Below are 20311 nucleotides of genomic sequence, written 5' to 3'. Positions count from 1 at the left end.
CGAGCAGTAGCTCAGCGAAGTAAGTGAAGCCCATACTGGCGACCTAAATCCGTAGGCCAGTTCTGCACGGCAGGGTCGGGCAGGAGACTCAGTCTTCTTCGTGAAGCGAAAGACGGCCTAACCCTGCTCAAAAGGACTTATATACCACGGAGGCCTAACTGAGGCCTACCATGTCCTTATAAACCATCCTCTGCACCACGCTGCATTACTCTAGTCACCCCAGAATGCAGAGAAGGGGGCGGGCCTTGGCCTAACGACTCCCATGGGAGGAGGCTGATTATACAGGGATGCCAAAAACCTACATTCACAAAGTGAAGGGTCAGAGGAAGAAATGCTAATTTTAACAGAACGCCTCTAATATCCCTGGCACAGCCTAGGCCAGCTACAGAGGCGGCCCTGGTGAGGGCCAACCTGTAAGCATAGATCTATCTGAGGGCTCAGAGGAGCCACAGCCTACTAAAGAATATAGTCTGTATTATTCCATACAAAGGGCTGCAGAACGCTCAACCTAATGAAAACTCAACAGAGCTCAAGGGGCGAAATACTCAGAAAAGTCAAAACGGTCCCATGGGCCGGACATAAGATCTATCTGAAGCTCTAGCGTCAGTCAACACTCTAAGTAAAACATTCTATCAGAGAGAGACCAACTACTCTACCCTCAGGTGGCTAATAGCCCGAAGGCTAACATAGTTATCGTTCTGGCCACCTAACGGGGAACTTCAGGGCCCTGATAATCCAAAAAAGTTCTCTTACCTTATTACCTACAAAACAGTCCCTGAAGACGAAAAGATGATTTGTCATGTTTGCAAGGCGCCCTTATATACTTCCAGGTAGCACGTTAATCATTCACGCTAATGATTCACGGGCTGTCGCCGGTCAATGTAATTGACGTGATTTGATAGTGATTTCAGACACCTGTCACGCCTGAGGCGTTCCCCATAACGTCGATGACGTATTGTTGAGTTCCCTTCGAAAGGGAACATTGCAAAGATATGTAATATTATACGAGGATGTTTTCATCTGAACACTCTTTTTGTGTGCAATAATATCTGTGAACAAAATGATAAGGAATAATTTGACATTTTTGGTTCATTGAAGCTGCAGCAATAACAACCTTCCAGTGAATATCAGATTGCGAATGTTCCAGATCCTCACTGCATAATATGCAAATTACGAGAGGTTTATAAGAACACTCCAGTTTTTATAAAATCATTCGGAGCCCACAGACCACTAAAGAGTCAGTTTGTTTCCTCAAGGCATCCATACGCTTTGAGAGCATGCATGAAACTGTAAGTTGCCCTGAAAGAAATATGATGACCATGGAAGACTAAATTGGTCTTTCAAGCCCTGAAATGAACAAATATCCCCACTTTTCAACATCTGAAATAATGTATAAGCCCCACTTAGTGCAGTCAGGGAAAGAAATGGGTCGGGCTCCTAAAAGCAGTTTGCATTATGAAAAAGAAACTTGGGAGTGGAATCTAAAATCTAATTTTGTTAGTCACCTAACACATTCCATTCTTGGATCAAATAAGACATAATTGGTCTAAATTTGGCTTTACCCCTAATGTCCTTTAACAGAATTTGTGGATATCTAAATTTAGAATAAATGAAGCACAGATTGTTTCCATCGTGAAACATATTACATTGTAAATTCCAAAAAACAAGTGAAAAGACATGTGCCGGTATTCGGTAATGCGATAAATCGCGGTGATGAATATGCACGATATTGTTATCGCGGGGACTTCGAAATACCGTGAAAAATAATAGATCCGAATTTAGATTTTTAGAACGCGCATCAGCTTATTTTCCATCAACCGCTTAAAAAAACAATGCGTATGCTGCGCAAAACACGTGCGCACTTTGATGTAAACAATCCCCACATCACATGTATAAGCACTGTGTGCATGCAGTGCGCACTCTAGTCTAATGTAAACAATCCTCACATGGAGAAGAAGCACGGCGGAAGGAGGAACGCTGCCGACTATTTATCCCCCGCATGGCTGCCAACTCTCACGCATTCAGCTTGAGACTCACGCAATTGACACTTTCACACGGTCTCGCGCCACACATCCATTTTCTCACGCAGAGAAAAATCGCGGAGCAAAGAGGACACTGACACCGACAGACTAGACAGAGCAGGTTACTTTTGATATGAAAAAAATATCAGCTCTCAGGTTTTATAACGAAATTCAGACAATAAATACTGTTTTGGTGCTTGTAAATGTGACGTGACAGATCGCGCGCCTCAGATCAAGTAAACCGATCATCTGTTACTTTTTATTAAAGATACAGTACAAACCACCGAAAGGTACGTACTTTCGATCAATCAGTGTTTTTCAACCACGGAAAGAGGTCAATAACACTGCAGGAGAACAAGTATGTCACAGAACGTTACATTTACCTCAGGAAAGCCATTTAATGTTAGTTGACTATAAGAAAATAGCTATAGAGAGGAGTATTTTGCTAAATATGTGCACTATATTATTTTAATATATGTTTACTTGTCATTATATAATTGTTATTATAATGAAAATTACGGCATATTACATTTTTATATTTATATTATTATTATATTTATATTGTATGCATTATATTTAATTTCTCGTTTACAGCATTATGTGAGATATATTTTTTCTCGAGAAACATTTAAATGCAGGCTATCTACTGTAGCCTACCTAATATTTATCCAAATGAGTCAATATTGAATCAAGATTGAAATTAAATCCAAGAATTTAATTGAAATCATGAAAATTGTGTTAAGCAATAATACAAACAGTAGCCTCAGTAACCATGTAAACATTATAACATGTTGTCACTAAAAAATAAAATTAATGTTTTGACAATCACAATTACACATTGTGATGCAAGTTTTTTTTAGATACCCCCAATCCGTCTGTTTCTCTTGTGCAATTAAAATATCGTGATAATACCGTATACCGTGATAAAAGCTCAATCAATTAATCGCAGCATGAAAATTTGATACCGGCACATGTACTAACAAATGCTTTTTTAGTGTTGTACACTTACGAGTTCAAGTAACTCAGAATTATTATTTTCAGCAACTAAATAATTTCCAGTGCAATATACTATGTGTGTTTTCCAAACAACAATTTAAGTTGAGCTAACTAATGTAACATTTCCTGCAACTTGGTATTTCTCGGTTGTATTTACTTGAACAGCAATTGGATTTACTTGTTAAAAGCTTGCAAACCGATTGCCTTTTGCCTTTTGCAAGAACATATTACACTAGTAACTTAAGAGATTCAAACATCCATAACAAATCAATGAAAAAAAGGTTAATCACATTTACAATCAAACAATTCAAAGTTAAATAATATGTTTTTATGGTTCTTCTACACCAACTGACATTGCACATTTGCTTTTATGAATTTGAGTTATGAGTTTTAGTGACCCTCATGACTTTCATTCATCTTCAGAACACAAATAAAGATACTTTTTAATGAAATCTGGGAGAAAAAAAAGATAATTTGTGTTCTGAAAATGAAATATTTATGGGTTTGGAATGACATGAGGGAGATTAAATTACAATTTAAATTTTTTGGGTGAACTATCCATTACAATTTTTAAATTAAGACCTTGTTTATGTGTCTTCATCTTGACTCATGAGAAATATGAAAGGTCAAGTAATTAAATGACTTTTTTGGAAGATCACATGACCTAGGCTGGTAGCTTCACCCTGCTGGCTTACACTGAACTGTCACATTGTGTGTGCAGCCCCATGCCCATTTTTGTACAGCGCTCACAGGGATTTAATCACTTTAATATTTAATATGCCAGCAAATACCGGCAACTTTTCCCCACTACTCTGTGTGCTTCTTTAAGATGCAACTATGAGAACTTACAGTACAAACCAGGTGTTGTAAAAGTTACCAAGCAAAACTGGCACAACAATTTTAACCTGAATATACCCACCAGAAAAACTTAAAGCTGTGTTTATTTCATATTTCTCTTTATTCTATGGCATTTATTTGTGCTGTTGTTTGAAATTGTGTTTGACTTTTGACTTTTTTTTTTTTACAAAAATAAAATTTTGTATTGAAGAAAAGTAGATTTTTGTTTGTGTATAATTCTTCGAAAGAAAATCGGAAAGGGCATTCGGCCAAGAAAATTGCAATCGGTGCATCTCTACTTATTATTAATAATGTTGAAAACAGTTTTGCTGCTTAATCTTTTTGTGGAAACTGTGATACATTTTTTTCAGGATTTATTTATTTATTTATTTTTAAAGAAAGGCATTTATTTGAAATATAAATTCTTTGTAACATTATAAATGTATTTTCTGTTACCTTTGATCATTTTATTGCATCCTTGCTAAAAAATAAAAAGATTAACAAATTGGGTGGCACTTTATAGTCCACTTTAGACATATAGATTTGCCAACTATCTCTCATGAGAGTATTAGTAGACTGTTAGGTTAGTGTTCAGGTTAGTAAAATAAGTTGACATTTACCTGCAAAGTGACTTATAGGGCCCTATTTTAACGATCTGAAACGCAAGTGTCAAAGCGCAAAGCGCAAGTAACTTTGTGGGCGGATCCCGGCGCTGTTGCTATTTTCCCGGCGGGATAAATGCCTCTTGCGCCTGGCGCAAATCTAAAAGGGGTTGGTCTGAAGTAGCTTCATTATTCATAGGTGTGGTTTGGGCGTAACGTGAAATAAACCAATCAGAGCGTCATCTCACATTCCCTTTAAGAGCAGGCGCGCTTGTTCTAAAGCGGATTCCTATTATAACGGCGGATTTGCCAGGCGCGCGCCAGGAGCGGTTCACAGCCGAGGAGAGCAATGTTCTCGTCAGGGCCGTAAAACACCGAGAAGTGACACTGGGGATGGAGAAACCCACCCAAATTAACTTCTGTTAAACAGGCGTATGATAATTTGGGTAAATGTGTAAGCTACATGTATGCTTTTATAATAAATTGTCTATCTATCTATCTATCCATCTATCCATCTATCCATCTATCTATCGTAATAATGTATGATTTGCAAAAATGAAAACTGCTGCTTAGATGAGAGAATCAACGTGTATGCGCGTTGTGCACACGCTACATTGATTATGGCCAAGCATGCGCCCTTAAAATAGCATAATGAACAACGCGCAACGCGCCACTGACTTTAGACTAGGTTTTTTCTGGTCAGTGGCCAATTGTTTTATAGAACAGCAAAATAGCATGAGGGAAAGTTTGCGCCGGAACACGCCTCCTCTTTGCGCTGAACCGCCCCGGGGAGCGCAAGTGTATTTCTTAGTTAACCGACGTGTGTCTGTGGAGGGAAAAGTCCGCTTTGCGCGGGTGCAAAATAGGAATGATACATGCGTCAGTGTACAAAGTCATTTGCGCCGAGTGCAAGATAGGGCCCATAGTCAGTCCAATGTCAGTTGGGGGAGCATCACAATAAAGTGTTAGCAGATATTAAGCAGAGTATTTGACATGTGATTGCAAAGTTACTTAGTAGAATGTCTAAAGTGAACCATCAAACCAGTGTTACCAAAAATCCTACTGACCCCAAACTTTGGAACTCTTAAAAATAAAAGTTTCCAAAAGGGATATTTCACAGTGATGCCATATAAGAACCTTTTTTGTGTCATTGAAGAAACTTTCAGTGAACAATTCTTAAAAGAACGACTGTTTTCTAAGTGTAAAGAACGTTTTAATCATTTAAAGAACCTTTTTCCACCTTAAAGAACCTTTAAATAAATGGAAAGGTTCCGTGGATTTTAAAGGTTCTTCACGGAACCATACAGTAGATACCAATAGAGAACTCTATTTTTTATAATGTAGTATCTTTTTTGAGCGCTGTTACTTTTTAGCTACATTTTCTGCATCTATAAAGCACAGAAAACAGTAAGTCCCTCTGTTGATTTTTCCCCTCCAGGAGATGACAAGCAGACTACAGGAAATCAAACAGAGGTGAGTACTCTAAAGCAATAACAGAGAACCCAGCACTTAACACGAGCATTAGATTTGATCTTCCTCACTCACACCGTATCAGACATCACACGCCATTCCTTTCCAGCCGTCTTAGTGGACGTGGCGGTATGTAAGCTAAGCCTCCGGGTGCTTCTCTGCACAGCTCTCTATGCTGAGATGCTTTCCTGCGAGATGGATGGAGTTCTGATGCAGTTGTCATTGATTACCTGCTGGAGCAAAGCTCCTGAAATAGAGTCTGCGTGAAATCAGATCCCCTCTCTCACGCTGTGCTTTTCCACTGTCCACGCCAGGCCCAGAGTGCCCAGCTGTCTCCAGCCCAGAGGAAACAGAGCGTCTACACGCCACCGACCATGAGAGGTACCATATACACCATCTGCATAATGTGACGTTTCAGGCTCTTACGTAACCATGAGTCATTCCTGTTATGCAGTACCTTTTGAGCTCTTAAAAAATGTATGTGCTCGTGTCAGAATTTACGGTAGTATTTTTATAAAGGGATACACCAGACTTTTAGAAAAAAGGCCTTGACCAAACTCAATACTTTTTTTTATACTATTTATACAATAGCTAGAAAATTAATATGATGAACAAATGTCTCAGTGATGATTGAGAGTTAGCTAAACTTTCATATTTTTCTACACCGTTAATAATATCGATACCATCATGCTCAAGTCAAATAATGCATTTAATATTTATACAATTATATATATATTTATACAGTTATATATATTTATACAGTTGAGAAAATAAACTCAACTGAATTTTTTTTTAAAAATGTTTACAGTTTTTTAATATTGAATAAAATACGTTTTTCTTAATAGTTAATTTTATTTCAGGTAATTGCAAAGGCAACATTTCACATTTTTATTTAATTTAACTACAGTAACTAGAATTGAAATAAAAAGAAATTCAACAAAATTATTCAAATTTTAAGTAAAATTGAAATGAAAACGGAAAATATAGAAATAAAAACTATTCAAAATATTAATAAAAACTATATATTATCTCAATTATACTAAAATAACACTGTGATATGCAGAAATGTAAATTTTTTCATTATGACTTTTATTCTTCATCCTATTTATTTAGTTATTTGTGCGTGCATGCGTGCGTTCGTGCGTGTGTGTTTGTGTGTGTGTGTGTGTGTGTGTGTTTATATGATTTATAAGGACACAAATTTGTATAATGACATGGGTATTACACTGTTATTATAATTTTTTGGGCTGTTGTTTTCTCTCTAAAGGATGTCACCTCCTGAAGGATTATGTCTTTTTTTTTTTCTTTTTTTTTTGTAGTTATAAGAATTTTACAAAAGATTAACAGGATGGAAAGTGATTCTAATGACAGGACACAGGAGAAATCTATAAACTGATAATCAATTAAAAATAACAACATCAGCTCAAAAGTTTGAGAACATTGTGTCAAATTAACTTACCGGTAATTATTAAGCAATCTCAATCTTTTAAAAAAGACTATATTAATGCAATAAATGTACTGCATAGTAGGAATGATCTGTCTATGCCATCTGTGTGTTTGATCCACAGTACACTTACTCACTCAGCCATGCCATCTTCTCCATTAACATTCACACTACACATATTTCACCGATGGAGGCGGTGATTTGCATCCAGTGACCCACACATGCAGCCCACTCAACAGACTCACACTGCTCGTGCTTATGGATCAGTCGCTAATATTAACACAGTTCCTCCGCTCTCAACCACATACACTCCCAGAGGTCTGACAGCATACTGAATATGCGTCTATTTTGCAGCATGTGCTTTTTTCCAGCATGATTTGAGAATAATTCAGAGCATCTTGAGCTTCATTGGAAGCAATGACATCTGAGAGTCACAATTTCACAAATGTAATTATTTGATTAGTGGCCTAGAAATAGTGCAGTGTTTCAAATTTAAAAAGAACATTTCCTTAATATTTTTTAAATATATATACAAAATATATTTTCAGTTTTAAATTAGATTCTAAATCCCAGACTTTAATGTGGTCTCAGACTTTTCAACTATAATGATATAATAGGATATAATAAGAGAGTAAACTGCATTTGACCATATAGTTCTTCATTAAAAAGCATGTTCATTCGTAAAATGTATCCTTTATAAGCTTAATTCAAAAAGACTTTAGTTTTTTTGCACAGTTAATTACATGTAGTTAACAGCTTTTCAGATTTAATTTTATTTCAATTTTTGATTGTTTAGGTATTTTTGAATCAAATAGCTGGAGATTCATTTTGTGTTTGCTCTTTCCTGATTTTCAGCTGCAATGATTTTATGGTAACACTTTGCAATAAGGTTTCATTTGTTAACATTACTTAATGCATTATTAGCTAACATGAACTAACAATGAGCAATGTGTGTTTTACAGCATTTATTAATCTTTGAGAATGTTAAAGGGATAGTTCACCCAAAAATGAAAATTCTGTCATGATTACTCACCCTCATGTTGTTCCAAACCCGTAAGACTTTCGTTCACCTTCGGAACACAAATGAAGATATTTTTGATTAAATCTGAGAGCTTTCTGTTCCTCCATTGACAGCTACACAACTACCACTTTGACGCTTCATAAAGTTCATAAAGAGACCATAAAACTAATCCATATGAATTGAGCGGTTAAGTCAAAATTTTCTAAAGAGACTCGATCTCTTTACATGATGAACTGATTGAATTTATGCTTTTATTCGCATATAAACATTCATCAGCTGACACTTTGTGGTAAACGGAAGCTCGAGCATGTTCGCTTGACGTGTGAGAACCAATGAGGTTCATTCTCGTGTTTCGCAGCACGTTTGAGCTTCTGTAAGAACCAATGAGGTTCATTCTTGTGTTACGCAGCACGTTTGAGCTTCTGTAAGAACCAATGAGGTTCATTCTCGTGTTACACAGCACGTTTGAGCTTCTGTAAGAACCAATGAGGTTCATTCTCGTGTTACACAGCACGTTTGAGCTTCTGTAAGAACCAATGAGGTTCATTCTCGTGTTACGCAGCACGTTTGAGCTTCTGTAAGAACCAATGAGGTTCATTCTCGTGTAACGCAGCACGTTTGAGCTTCTGTAAGAACCAATGAGGTTCATTCTCGTGTTTCGCAGCACGTTTGAGCTTCTGTAAGAACCAATGAGGTTCATTCTCGTGTTTCGCAGCACGTTTGAGCTTCTGTAAGAACCAATGAGGTTCATTCTCGTGTAACGCAGCACGTTTGAGCTTCTGTAAGAACCAATGAGGTTCATTCTCGTGTTTCGCAGCACGTTTGAGCTTCTGTAAGAACCAATGAGGTTCATTCTCGTGTTTCGCAGCACGTTTGAGCTTCTGTAAGAACCAATGAGGTTCATTCTCGTGTAACGCAGCACGTTTGAGCTTCTGTAAGAACCAATGAGGTTCATTCTCGTGTAACGCAGCACGTTTGAGCTTCAGTAAGAACCAATGAGGTTCATTCTCGTGTTACGCAGCACGTTTGAGCTTCTGTAAGAACCAATGAGGTTCATTCTCGTGTTACGCAGCACGTTTGAGCTTCTGTAAGAACCAATGAGGTTCATTCTCGTGTTTCGCAGCACGTTTGAGCTTCTGTAAGAACCAATGAGGTTCATTCTCGTGTTTCGCAGCACGTTTGAGCTTCTGTAAGAACCAATGAGGTTCATTCTCGTGTTACGCAGCACGTTTGAGCTTCTGTAAGAACCAATGAGGTTCATTCTCGTGTTACGCAGCACGTTTGAGCTTCTGTAAGAACCAATGAGGTTCATTCTCGTGTTACGCAGCACGTTTGAGCTTCTGTAAGAACCAATGAGGTTCATTCTCGTGTTTCGCAGCACGTTTGAGCTTCTGTAAGAACCAATGAGGTTCATTCTCGTGTTTCGCAGCACGTTTGAGCTTCTGTAAGAACCAATGAGGTTCATTCTCGTGTTTCGCAGCACGTTTGAGCTTCTGTAAGAACCAATGAGGTTCATTCTCGTGTTACGCAGCACGTTTGAGCTTCTGTAAGAACCAATGAGGTTCATTCTCGTGTTACGCAGCACGTTTGAGCTTCTGTAAGAACCAATGAGGTTCATTCTCGTGTTACGCAGCACGTTTCAGCTTCTGTAAGAACCAATGAGGTTCATTCTCGTGTTACGCAGCACGTTTGAGCTTCTGTAAGAACCAATGAGGTTCATTCTCGTGTTACGCAGCACGTTTGAGCTTCTGTAAGAACCAATGAGGTTCATTCTCGTGTTACGCAGCACGTTTGAGCTTCTGTAAGAACCAATGAGGTTCATTCTCGTGTTACGCAGCACGTTTGAGCTTCTGTAAGAACCAATGAGGTTCATTCTCGTGTTTCGCAGCACGTTTGAGCATCTGTAAGAACCAATGAGGTTCATTCTCGTGTTTCGCAGCACGTTTGAGCTTCTGTAAGAACCAATGAGGTTCATTCTCGTGTTACGCAGCACGTTTGAGCTTCTGTAAGAACCAATGAGGTTCATTCTCGTGTTACGCAGCACGTTTCAGCTTCTGTAAGAACCAATGAGGTTCATTCTCGTGTTACGCAGCACGTTTGAGCTTCTGTAAGAACCAATGAGGTTCATTCTCGTGTTACGCAGCACGTTTGAGCTTCTGTAAGAACCAATGAGGTTCATTCTCGTGTAACGCAGCACGTTTGAGCTTCTGTAAGAACCAATGAGGTTCATTCTCGTGTTTCGCAGCACGTTTGAGCTTCTGTAAGAACCAATGAAGTTCATTCTCGTGTTTCGCAGCACGTTTGAGCTTCTGTAAGAACCAATGAGGTTCATTCTCGTGTAACGCAGCACGTTTGAGCTTCTGTAAGAACCAATGAGGTTCATTCTCGTGTTACGCAGCACGTTTGAGCTTCTGTAAGAACCAATGAGGTTCATTCTCGTGTTACGCAGCACATTTGAGCTTCTGTAAGAACCAATGAGGTTCATTCTCGTGTTTCGCAGCACGTTTGAGCTTCTGTAAGAACCAATGAGGTTCATTCTCGTGTTTCGCAGCACGTTTGAGCTTCTGTAAGAACCAATGAGGTTCATTCTCGTGTTACGCAGCACGTTTGAGCTTCTGTAAGAACCAATGAGGTTCATTCTCGTGTTTCGCAGCACGTTTGAGCTTCTGTAAGAACCAATGAGGTTCATTCTCGTGTTACGCAGCACGTTTGAGCTTCTGTAAGAACCAATGAGGTTCATTCTCGTGTTTCGCAGCACGTTTGAGCTTCTGTAAGAACCAATGAGGTTCATTCTCGTGTTTCGCAGCACGTTTGAGCTTCTGTAAGAACCAATGAGGTTCATTCTCGTGTTACGCAGCACGCTTGAGCTTCTGTAAGAACCAATGAGGTTCATTCTCGTGTAACGCAGCACGTTTGAGCTTCAGTAAGAACCAATGAGGTTCATTCTCGTGTAACGCAGCACGTTTGAGCTTCTGTAAGAACCAATGAGGTTCATTCTCGTGTTTCGCAGCACGTTTGAGCTTCTGTAAGAACCAATGAGGTTCATTCTCGTGTAACGCAGCACGTTTGAGCTTCTGTAAGAACCAATGAGGTTCATTCTCGTGTTTCGCAGCACGTTTGAGCTTCTGTAAGAACCAATGAGGTTCATTCTCGTGTTACACAGCACGTTTGAGCTTCTGTAAGAACCAATGAGGTTCATTCTCGTGTTACGCAGCACGTTTGAGCTTCTGTAAGAACCAATGAGGTTCATTCTCGTGTTACGCAGCACGTTTGAGCTTCTGTAAGAACCAATGAGGTTCATTCTCGTGTTACGCAGCACGTTTCAGCTTCTGTAAGAACCAATGAGGTTCATTCTCGTGTTACGCAGCACGTTTGAGCTTCTGTAAGAACCAATGAGGTTCATTCTCGTGTTACGCAGCACGTTTGAGCTTCTGTAAGAACCAATGAGGTTCATTCTCGTGTTTCGCAGCACGTTTGAGCTTCTGTAAGAACCAATGAGGTTCATTCTCGTGTAACGCAGCACGTTTGAGCTTCTGTAAGAACCAATGAGGTTCATTCTCGTGTAACGCAGCACGTTTGAGCTTCAGTAAGAACCAATGAGGTTCATTCTTGTGTAACGCAGCACGTTTGAGCTTCTGTAAGAACCAATGAGGTTCATTCTCGTGTTACGCAGCACGTTTGAGCTTCTGTAAGAACCAATGAGGTTCATTCTCGTGTAACGCAGCACGTTTGAGCTTCAGTAAGAACCAATGAGGTTCATTCTCGTGTTTCGCAGCACGTTTGAGCTTCTGTAAGAACCAATGAGGTTCATTCTCGTGTTACGCAGCACGTTTGAGCTTCTGCAAGAACCAATGAGGTTCATTCTCGTGTAACGCAGCACGTTTGAGCTTCAGTAAGAACCAATGAGGTTCATTCTTGTGTAACGCAGCACGTTTGAGCTTCTGTAAGAACCAATGAGGTTCATTCTCGTGTTACGCAGCACGTTTGAGCTTCTGTAAGAACCAATGAGGTTCATTCTCGTGTAACGCAGCACGTTTGAGCTTCAGTAAGAACCAATGAGGTTCATTCTCGTGTAACGCAGCACGTTTGAGCTTCTGTAAGAACCAATGAGGTTCATTCTCGTGTTTCGCAGCATGCTTGAGCTTCTGTAAGAACCAATGAGGTTCATTCTCGTGTTACGCCGCACGCTTGAGCTTCTGTAAGAACCAATGAGGTTCATTCTCGTGTTACGCAGCACGTTTGAGCTTCTGTAAGAACCAATGAGGTTTGTTCTCGCACTTCAAGCAAGCTTCTGTTTATGTTCGCTGATCAACATTTATATGTGAATAAAAACCTAAATTAAATCTGTTCATCATATGAAGCGATCGTGTCTCTTCAGAAAATTTGGACGAAACCGCTCTATTCGTATCGATTCATTTTACGATTTCTTTATGAACTTTTTGAAGCATCAAAGTTTCAGTTGCGTAACTTTCAATGGAGGGACAGAAAGCTCTCAGATTTCATCAAAAAAAAAATCTCCATTTGTGTCCCAAAGATGAACGAAATTCTTACGGGTTTGGAACGACATGAGGGTGAGTAATTAATGACAGAATTTTCATTTTTGGGTGAACTAAAACTTTAATGAATAAAAAATACTCTTGTTCATTGTAAGTGCCCCTATTATGCTATTTTAAATGTTCCTAGTTGTGTTCTGGAGGTCAGCATCATCACTTCTCTCACAATGTCTGAAAGGGTTCGATAAAGGATTCACTCTCTTAACCGCTCCTTCTACTCTGCTCTGATTGGTCAGATTGCCCAGTCTGTTGTGATTGGTCTACCGCTTACAGCCCATGTCGGAAACAAAATGTCCGTTACCATACCTGAATTTCAGCTCTGGATCTTTCTCAGCACTTGATACACACAGTGATACGAACAATGACGATGGCGTCGGTTTTACCGTATCTGTTTGAGACAGAGCCCTCATCTTTTGGAAGTGCATGCAAAGTGGATTTGCTTTCGCAGTGCAGAAAACGGTGTCTTCTTAACATGTTGATAACACGAAACAAACTCTTCCAGGCCTCGGTTACAACTACAGTGTTTGAGGGCGAATCAAAGTAGACATTGTTCACAGGCAGCCAATGAAGACCATAGACTGGCATTATGCAAATTTGTCACAGACCTACATAGGTTTGTGCAGGAAGTAAGAGTGTAATTACTGACGACTCGTTTCAGGCAGTTCAGAATCAGTTCATTCTTTTGGGAGACAATAACTTCATTTTTCATGCACATACATTCAGCTCTATTACACACTACATGAAAGGTCAAATCTGAAAAAGCATAATAGGGGTGCTTCAAATAATGTAGTTAACTATTGTTAGCAAATGAATCCTTATTGTAAAGTGATACCGACTTTATTTATGATTTATTTGTGGAGTTTATGCAGTATTTTAGTATTTTAGAAGATTGTGACAATTCTAGATGTCACTCCTTAAACTTTGCAGTGTGTATGTAGCCACTGTTTCTCTTTTCTTGTGATGTTTCCGCTCCAGTGAAAATGTGTCATCTTAATTTTTCTCTTTTTCTTATCAGTGCACATGCAATGTTATGAATGGAGTATTTATTTTAATACTTGTTTTAATGTTACGGCTTTCTTTTTGTCCAATTAATGGGGCGGTATAGAGCAGAAAATGACCCGAGCAGGATTCAAACTCACGTTGTCTGCACATAAGTGCCACCATGCAACATGATGAAGCATGTGCACTGCCCGTCAAGCCACGTCTGTGACAAAGCAGAGGTTTTAGACAATGAGATGGGGGAGGGAGAGTGGTGAAGTCCGCCTCGCTGACTCATGGACTAGGCCATTTCCTGGCATGGACGTGCTAAATTCACATTAGCTTGAGCTATTGATTGGAGTGGGGGGGAGGAGAGAGAGATACATCATTCTAGAGAGATGGCCTCAAATGGACAGCCTGGCAGAGCAGTTTTGAATGAACACTCAGCATCCCAGTTTGGGTCAGTGCAGGGCAGAAACAGCTAAAGCAATCTGATTTGCGGAGATGCCAAGCTTGCTCGCTCTGCTGGTGTGGGCTAGTTGTGGTTCAGTGGTGTCAAAACCTCATTTGTGTAAGTAGGGATCTTCAATCTGTCCATTAGCCAGAGATTGTGAAAAGTTTTGGGAAGATTTCTTTGAATAGTGACAAAATCCATTTAAGTGGAGAGCTGAACTCCTTCCAGGGTAAAACTGCTGAGTGTACTGTACGTAGTTCAGACTTTTTAGTGGTCTTGATTGCAGAACTTAATTGCATTTTTCCCATTTGTTTTCTCCATAGGGATTTCAAAATAATCTTCAATTAACAGAGTCATGAATTAAACAAACCAGCTCTGTGATTAATCATTATATCACAAACTTTAAATTGAAGCAACAAAAAAAAAAATCGTATTCAGAAAATTTCTGTTTTTAAAATTTTTAAAATCATTCCAATTGTGTTTATTTCCAGATTTAAATTAGATTATGAATATATATATATATATATATATATATATATATATATATTTCAACTACATTTAAAATACAATTTTAGTCGCCAAATTCATTTTGAAGAATGACATCCTATTTGTATGTCATTCTTCAACAGGAATTCTGCAGTGATATAATTTTTTAAATGCAGTTGAAATCACATTGATTCTGCATTCTGTGGAATTTTATTCACATAACTGAACAACTTCAAAGCTAATGGTACGTCTGTGTCAAGTGATATTTTTGTTATTTAAATCTTAAGATTAAAATTAATGGTATTTTTTTCTGCTGTAACTCGACTGTTGCGCTCTATCGTCTATCATAGTTCTTCTATTTAGTTAGTTTATTATTCAGGAATTGCTGTTTTGTAGCTTGATTTTATTTATTTAGCTTTTTCAAGTTTTTGATTAGGGTAGATTCTTTCTTAAACAAGGAAACATTGTTAAATCTTTTTTAACACTTTGGTAAATTATGTCATTGTCTTTCTGACAATGAGTATGTTGTATAAATGAGAACTGTAAGCGTTAGGCATCAACATCATCATCAGGTTTGCAGATGAAACCTTCAGAAAGCTCTTAAGATGCTTTCAGACCTGCTTCATGAGAGCTATCAGCTTACAGTGCATTAGCTCTCTATTCTGATACGTCAATAAGAAATACTGTGCTGGTGATAAAACTAGGCCTGGGGGATATATTGAGAATGTATATGATTTTATTTTGCGTATTTGCATTGATTTTGCTGGTGAAATAAAATGAAGCAACATTGTGAATATCATGATCATTTTAATGAGATTTTATAAGTTACCTGAAGAGCTTGTCATTAGACTAATTTTTCAATCTTTTATTGTCTTGCGGCTCGCTAATGTACACAAAACTGCATTAAAGGTGCCCTATGTAACTTTTAGCGGCCTCTAGTGGTGATGTTTCAGATTGCAACCAAATTTTACAAGAGCGCTCGAACTCATAGACAATACCGTCTATTACGCAAATATCTCGGCGAATACTAGACGGATTCGGCGAGCACCGAGCTCGTTGGGACCATCTAGTCGAGCTGAAAAGAACCATATAAGGTCCATAGTTTTTGGTGGTGTTTTCGCGGAGATATTAGCAGAAAACCATCGGGCGCGCAGCAAAATTGCGGACGCCGGTGACGTCACGATCTCAGAAGAAAATCGCTCGTATCTCTGGAACGCAAAGACCCAGAGAGCTCAAATTCGGGGGAGGAGGTCCCAGGGGAACCCTTGCCCGAACGCTAGAGTGGCGGGCCTCGGGGATGCCCCCTACCGGATCGCCGTTCGCTGGGACCCCCGATTTCGAACGGCTATAACTCGGGGAGCCGGGCGAGTTGGACCTCGGGGGTGGGGTCGTTCGAAAGGCCCCGTCCAGCACTACGAACTATTAGAGTCTTGGGAATATTGATCAAAGATTGACTGAGATATAAGCCGAAAAACGTGCGCCTTTAACCGGACGTAACTCCCTGACCGTCTACAATAGACTGTATATAAGGAGAGAGGCTCGGGAGTGCGCATGCACGTCACATCCGTTGGATTTCGCGGTAAATCCGACCCGGAGACTTCACAAAAAAAGGATTCATTTCAGTAGAAAAGTTACATAGAGCACCTTTAAAGCTAGCAGCTTTGATTCATTCAACTGAGTTCAATTTTAATGAATACTGAGTCAAAACAATTCGCTTGTGTCATCACTCAGACATTTTGAGTGATGACAAATATTTAAATGTATATATATATTAATGTATTAATAATAGTAAAATTATGTGGTAAATCTTTTTTCTATATTGCCCTATGCCCAACCGATGAAACAAGCCTATTGTACTGTTTTTAAAAGGGAATATAAATACGTTTAATGCATAAACACTCTCCTTTAAGTCAAAAAACGTTTTGGTTTGAGATATACATAGCATGCATACATCTCGTGAGTCATTCATTTTCAATTTCATAGCCGACCGTTGAGTGTACTTTGATTGATGTCATAGATTTGGATGGGGTTCAGAGGTGTCACATCGCACGCCTGTGCTGATAGCCTGTGTCCACTGTGTGGCGCTGTGCTGTGTGTCCTGTGTTGAGTGCAGAGCTGCAGCTGGTGGTGGAGCAGCACTTTCAGAGGCAGGAGCAGCAGGAGGCGGGGCTCTCTGACAGCCCAGACACGCCCAGTCCAATCACAGCACAGCATTTTGACAACGAAGCTCAGTGGGCCAATCACAACAGCTCAGAGCCCAATGGCAATGAGTCTTATGTCAGTACTGAGGGGCAGCCAGGCAGCAGTGGGGCCGGGGGTAAGTCCAGAACAAAAACTGGGAAGGGACAAGGTTAAATCTCAGGGTAAAATATGTAAATCATTATGGAGGACCAAAGTACGTTAAATTAAACAATAAAATCAATTAAGAATTAAATAAATCAAAACATGAATCAATGTTATTATTCTTAAAGATGTTAACTACTGTCAAAAACTACTGAATGTCATTAATATTTTATTATTATGAAAAATCTCTGGTACCGAAAGTGCATGATTCATAGGTGTCATTCAGAAACTAGCCTATTAAATGCAGATTTAGTTTTGTATTATAAGTGGATAAACATGTTTTAACAATAATTGTGTTTTTATGAAATATTACACAATAAATGTGTACATTTAATTGTTTAGATATTTAATTGTCAAAAATGAATTATTGACTGTATCATTGCAAAATAAACGGGTTCCTTTATTTTGTATTTATTTAATTATTTATTGATTTTATTACTTAATTTCGAGTGCTTTTACCCTCCATAAACAATCTCTTGGTGCACGAGCATGTAGAAGAAAAGCTGATTGCTTGGACAGAAGATCTGCTGGACTTTACTGACAAGACTTTTTTTTTTGTCTCTGTCTCTCCTCCACTTTTTTTTTTAAATCCTCATTCTTTTTTCTATTATTATTTTCAACATTATTATTATCCATTATTTTGTATATTCATATGCAGGAGACACAGCAGACACCTCAGGAAGTGAGCAGAAAAACTTGAGCAGTCCTTCATCTGTCTCTCGATAGCCGTAATAATGTACCCGGCACACCGTAGACCCGTCCCAAACATTTACTGTCCCCTCCACTCTTTGGAATAAGAAGACATGTTTTCTCTAAATACATGCATTGTACTTTCTCAGCTCTTTCTAAGTTCCCTTCCAGTGATGACTTCCTTGAATTCGTTTTATTTGTGTCAAATGTAATGCTTGTTCTTCACTTTGAAATCTGTACTGAAATGATCTGACCTGTTTGTTTTTCTATTTGATAAAATGGCATTTTGAAATATTTCCAATATGTATATCTGTGGCACCAGAAATGCGGGCAGCATATTTTGGCACTTTCAGATGAGTTGTAACAATTTCTTTATGGGTATTGGTTCACTTGTAAAGTAGAGACAATGAAATAAAATAAAAAATTTGGAGCTTGAAATAAAAAAACAAGGAATGATGTAAATAATTTTGAGTAAGCGCTGTTTATCTAATGTTACTGTCATTTTGGTTCTTCATCTCCACTTCCAAATTGTCTCATTCTCAGATGAATAAATGAAGGCTGAATTTGTTATTTGTACTATAAAACATGTAATGAGGCTTTAAGGTGAAGAATGTCATTTCTGTGCAAACTAGCAGATAGTGTGGAAAGAGAAGAAAAAGAATGACGGTAAGAATGAAATTCCTGCATTTCAGTTCACCTTTTTGATAAAGGTGTCACCTGTTTTTTACTTAAGAATAGGGCTATGGTGTGTAACAGTCGGGTTCCGGAAGTAAAAACTCCATTAATTTTTTCCATAAGGAAAACTGATTTTGAATAACTTATAACTGCTGTGAGCTACAATGAGATTTGCTGGTGTTGATGCCGGAAGACCATATTTATTTCAACTTATTTTTTAAATAATCGTGTTTAACAGCTGAATTTGTGGGGGAAAACCACATTACCCATGATGCTGTGCAAAAAATCCACCAGTCAGAGTCAAAACAAGCAAAACATGTCAAAAGAGCTCTATAGCTCGTTTATCTCAAATCGTTTATCTCTCAAAATACAAATATGCATATTTTGCAATAAACTTAAAATATATTATTTAATCAACATTTTTAAATGAGTAGTTTTCTATTTCTCCATCGTTTTTTAATTTGATTATGCTGTTCGCAATGCTTTATTGTAGTTCTTTCCCTAACTAAAGCATTTATGTAGCCTACACATTCTTGTAGGGATGTCCCGATCCGATCACGCGATCGGAAATCGGGCCCGATCACGTGGTTTCAGACTCGATCGGAATCGGACGTTATCTCCCGATCAGGACTCGGATATATGTAAATTAGGGGTGTAACGGTACATGTATTCGTAATTATTGAACCGTTTCGGTACGAGGCTTCCGGTTCGTTACGCATACAAACCGAACGATTCCTAGGACCATTTTTCCTGCAGACAAAATCCGCGCTGGCGCGATCACCACAACGTTGGGCGACATCAAATGGCAAACGTAATGAAAGCGGAACGAAACTGCGCTACTCATTATATTGTGCTTCACGGACCGTTTATCAGTTCGGACCAGCAACATCTGTGCAGCGCGAGATCAAGCGACACTTGGCTAAGAGATCCAGTGAAGAAAACATTTGAATTCGCCACTGAAGTAATAACATTTCTGCGAGATCTAGTGAGAAGCATTCAAAGCATATAAATATATATTTAAATGTTATTTTTAATGTGATTACCAAAACATTATTTGTTCATCCTTCAAAGATTACCCCCATTTATAAACCTGAAAGTTTCAAGATGTAGGAAAACTCAAACTTATTTAAAAATAGTTTTTCTTTTAATAAATAGGAAATTTCTCTGGCATTTCTTTCTTTTTGCTGTATCGAACCGAACCGCAAATTTTGTGAACTGTTACACCCCTAATGTATATATATATATTCTCATTATTTTTTTATACACTTTTAAAACATTTTTATTTTTTGTTTACATGCCTGCCGGGTATTTTAAGTTGAGGTGCTATTTGTTTTTAAAATAGACTTTTTCTATATTTACTGTTGCACTAAAGTCCAAAAGTGAAGATTTTATGTTATTTATTACTTGATTGTTCAAGCTACCTCACAGAAGTGCTCTGTTTGTTAACAGAGTTGTTGAATGTTAAAATAAGGTGAATTAAATAAAAAATAAGGAACATCCTGGATCTGTTTTTTCTCTCTTCTTTATTCTTTTTTTATGTATTATATAAGTATCGGATCGGGACTCGGTATCGGTAGATACTCAAAATCAAATGACTCGGACTCGGACTCGAGGGCAAAAAAACCTGATCGGGACATCCCTACATTCTTGTACATTTGTATTATTTTTTTTTGCTTCAAATCAAAGTTGCAATTAATGTTGTGATTTACCTTGTAGGCTAGCAAGTTGGCCTGGTTATAAC

The 20311-nt window shown here is 38.4% G+C and overlaps 1 protein-coding gene across 2 annotated transcripts in view; it reads left to right on the top strand.

Annotated features, from left to right (window-relative positions):
- Positions 1 to 20311, top strand: part of ppp1r1c (protein phosphatase 1, regulatory (inhibitor) subunit 1C) — a 33617-nt gene that overhangs the window by 11873 nt on the left and 1433 nt on the right. The window contains exons 4-7 of one of the 2 annotated variants that reach the window (XM_056265679.1): positions 5895 to 5929; positions 6241 to 6307; positions 16976 to 17179; positions 17864 to 18360. In XM_056265679.1, the coding sequence (XP_056121654.1) occupies positions 5895 to 5929; positions 6241 to 6307; positions 16976 to 17179; positions 17864 to 17931 (374 nt within the window). In that variant the 3' untranslated portion in view covers positions 17932 to 18360. Of the gene's footprint in view, positions 1 to 5894; positions 5930 to 6240; positions 6308 to 16975; positions 17180 to 17863; positions 18361 to 20311 lie in introns of those variants that run through there. The other variant, XM_056265680.1, reaches the window with a different exon arrangement.

Source organism: Rhinichthys klamathensis, unplaced genomic scaffold (genome assembly GCF_029890125.1).
Source record: "Rhinichthys klamathensis goyatoka isolate OS25496 unplaced genomic scaffold, OSU_Roscu_1.1 h1tg000237l_1, whole genome shotgun sequence".
In the NCBI taxonomy this organism is placed as follows: domain Eukaryota; kingdom Metazoa; phylum Chordata; class Actinopteri; order Cypriniformes; family Leuciscidae; genus Rhinichthys; species Rhinichthys klamathensis.
Note: the sequence above shows the minus strand (reverse complement) of the source record. Positions and strands in the feature narration are given on the sequence as shown.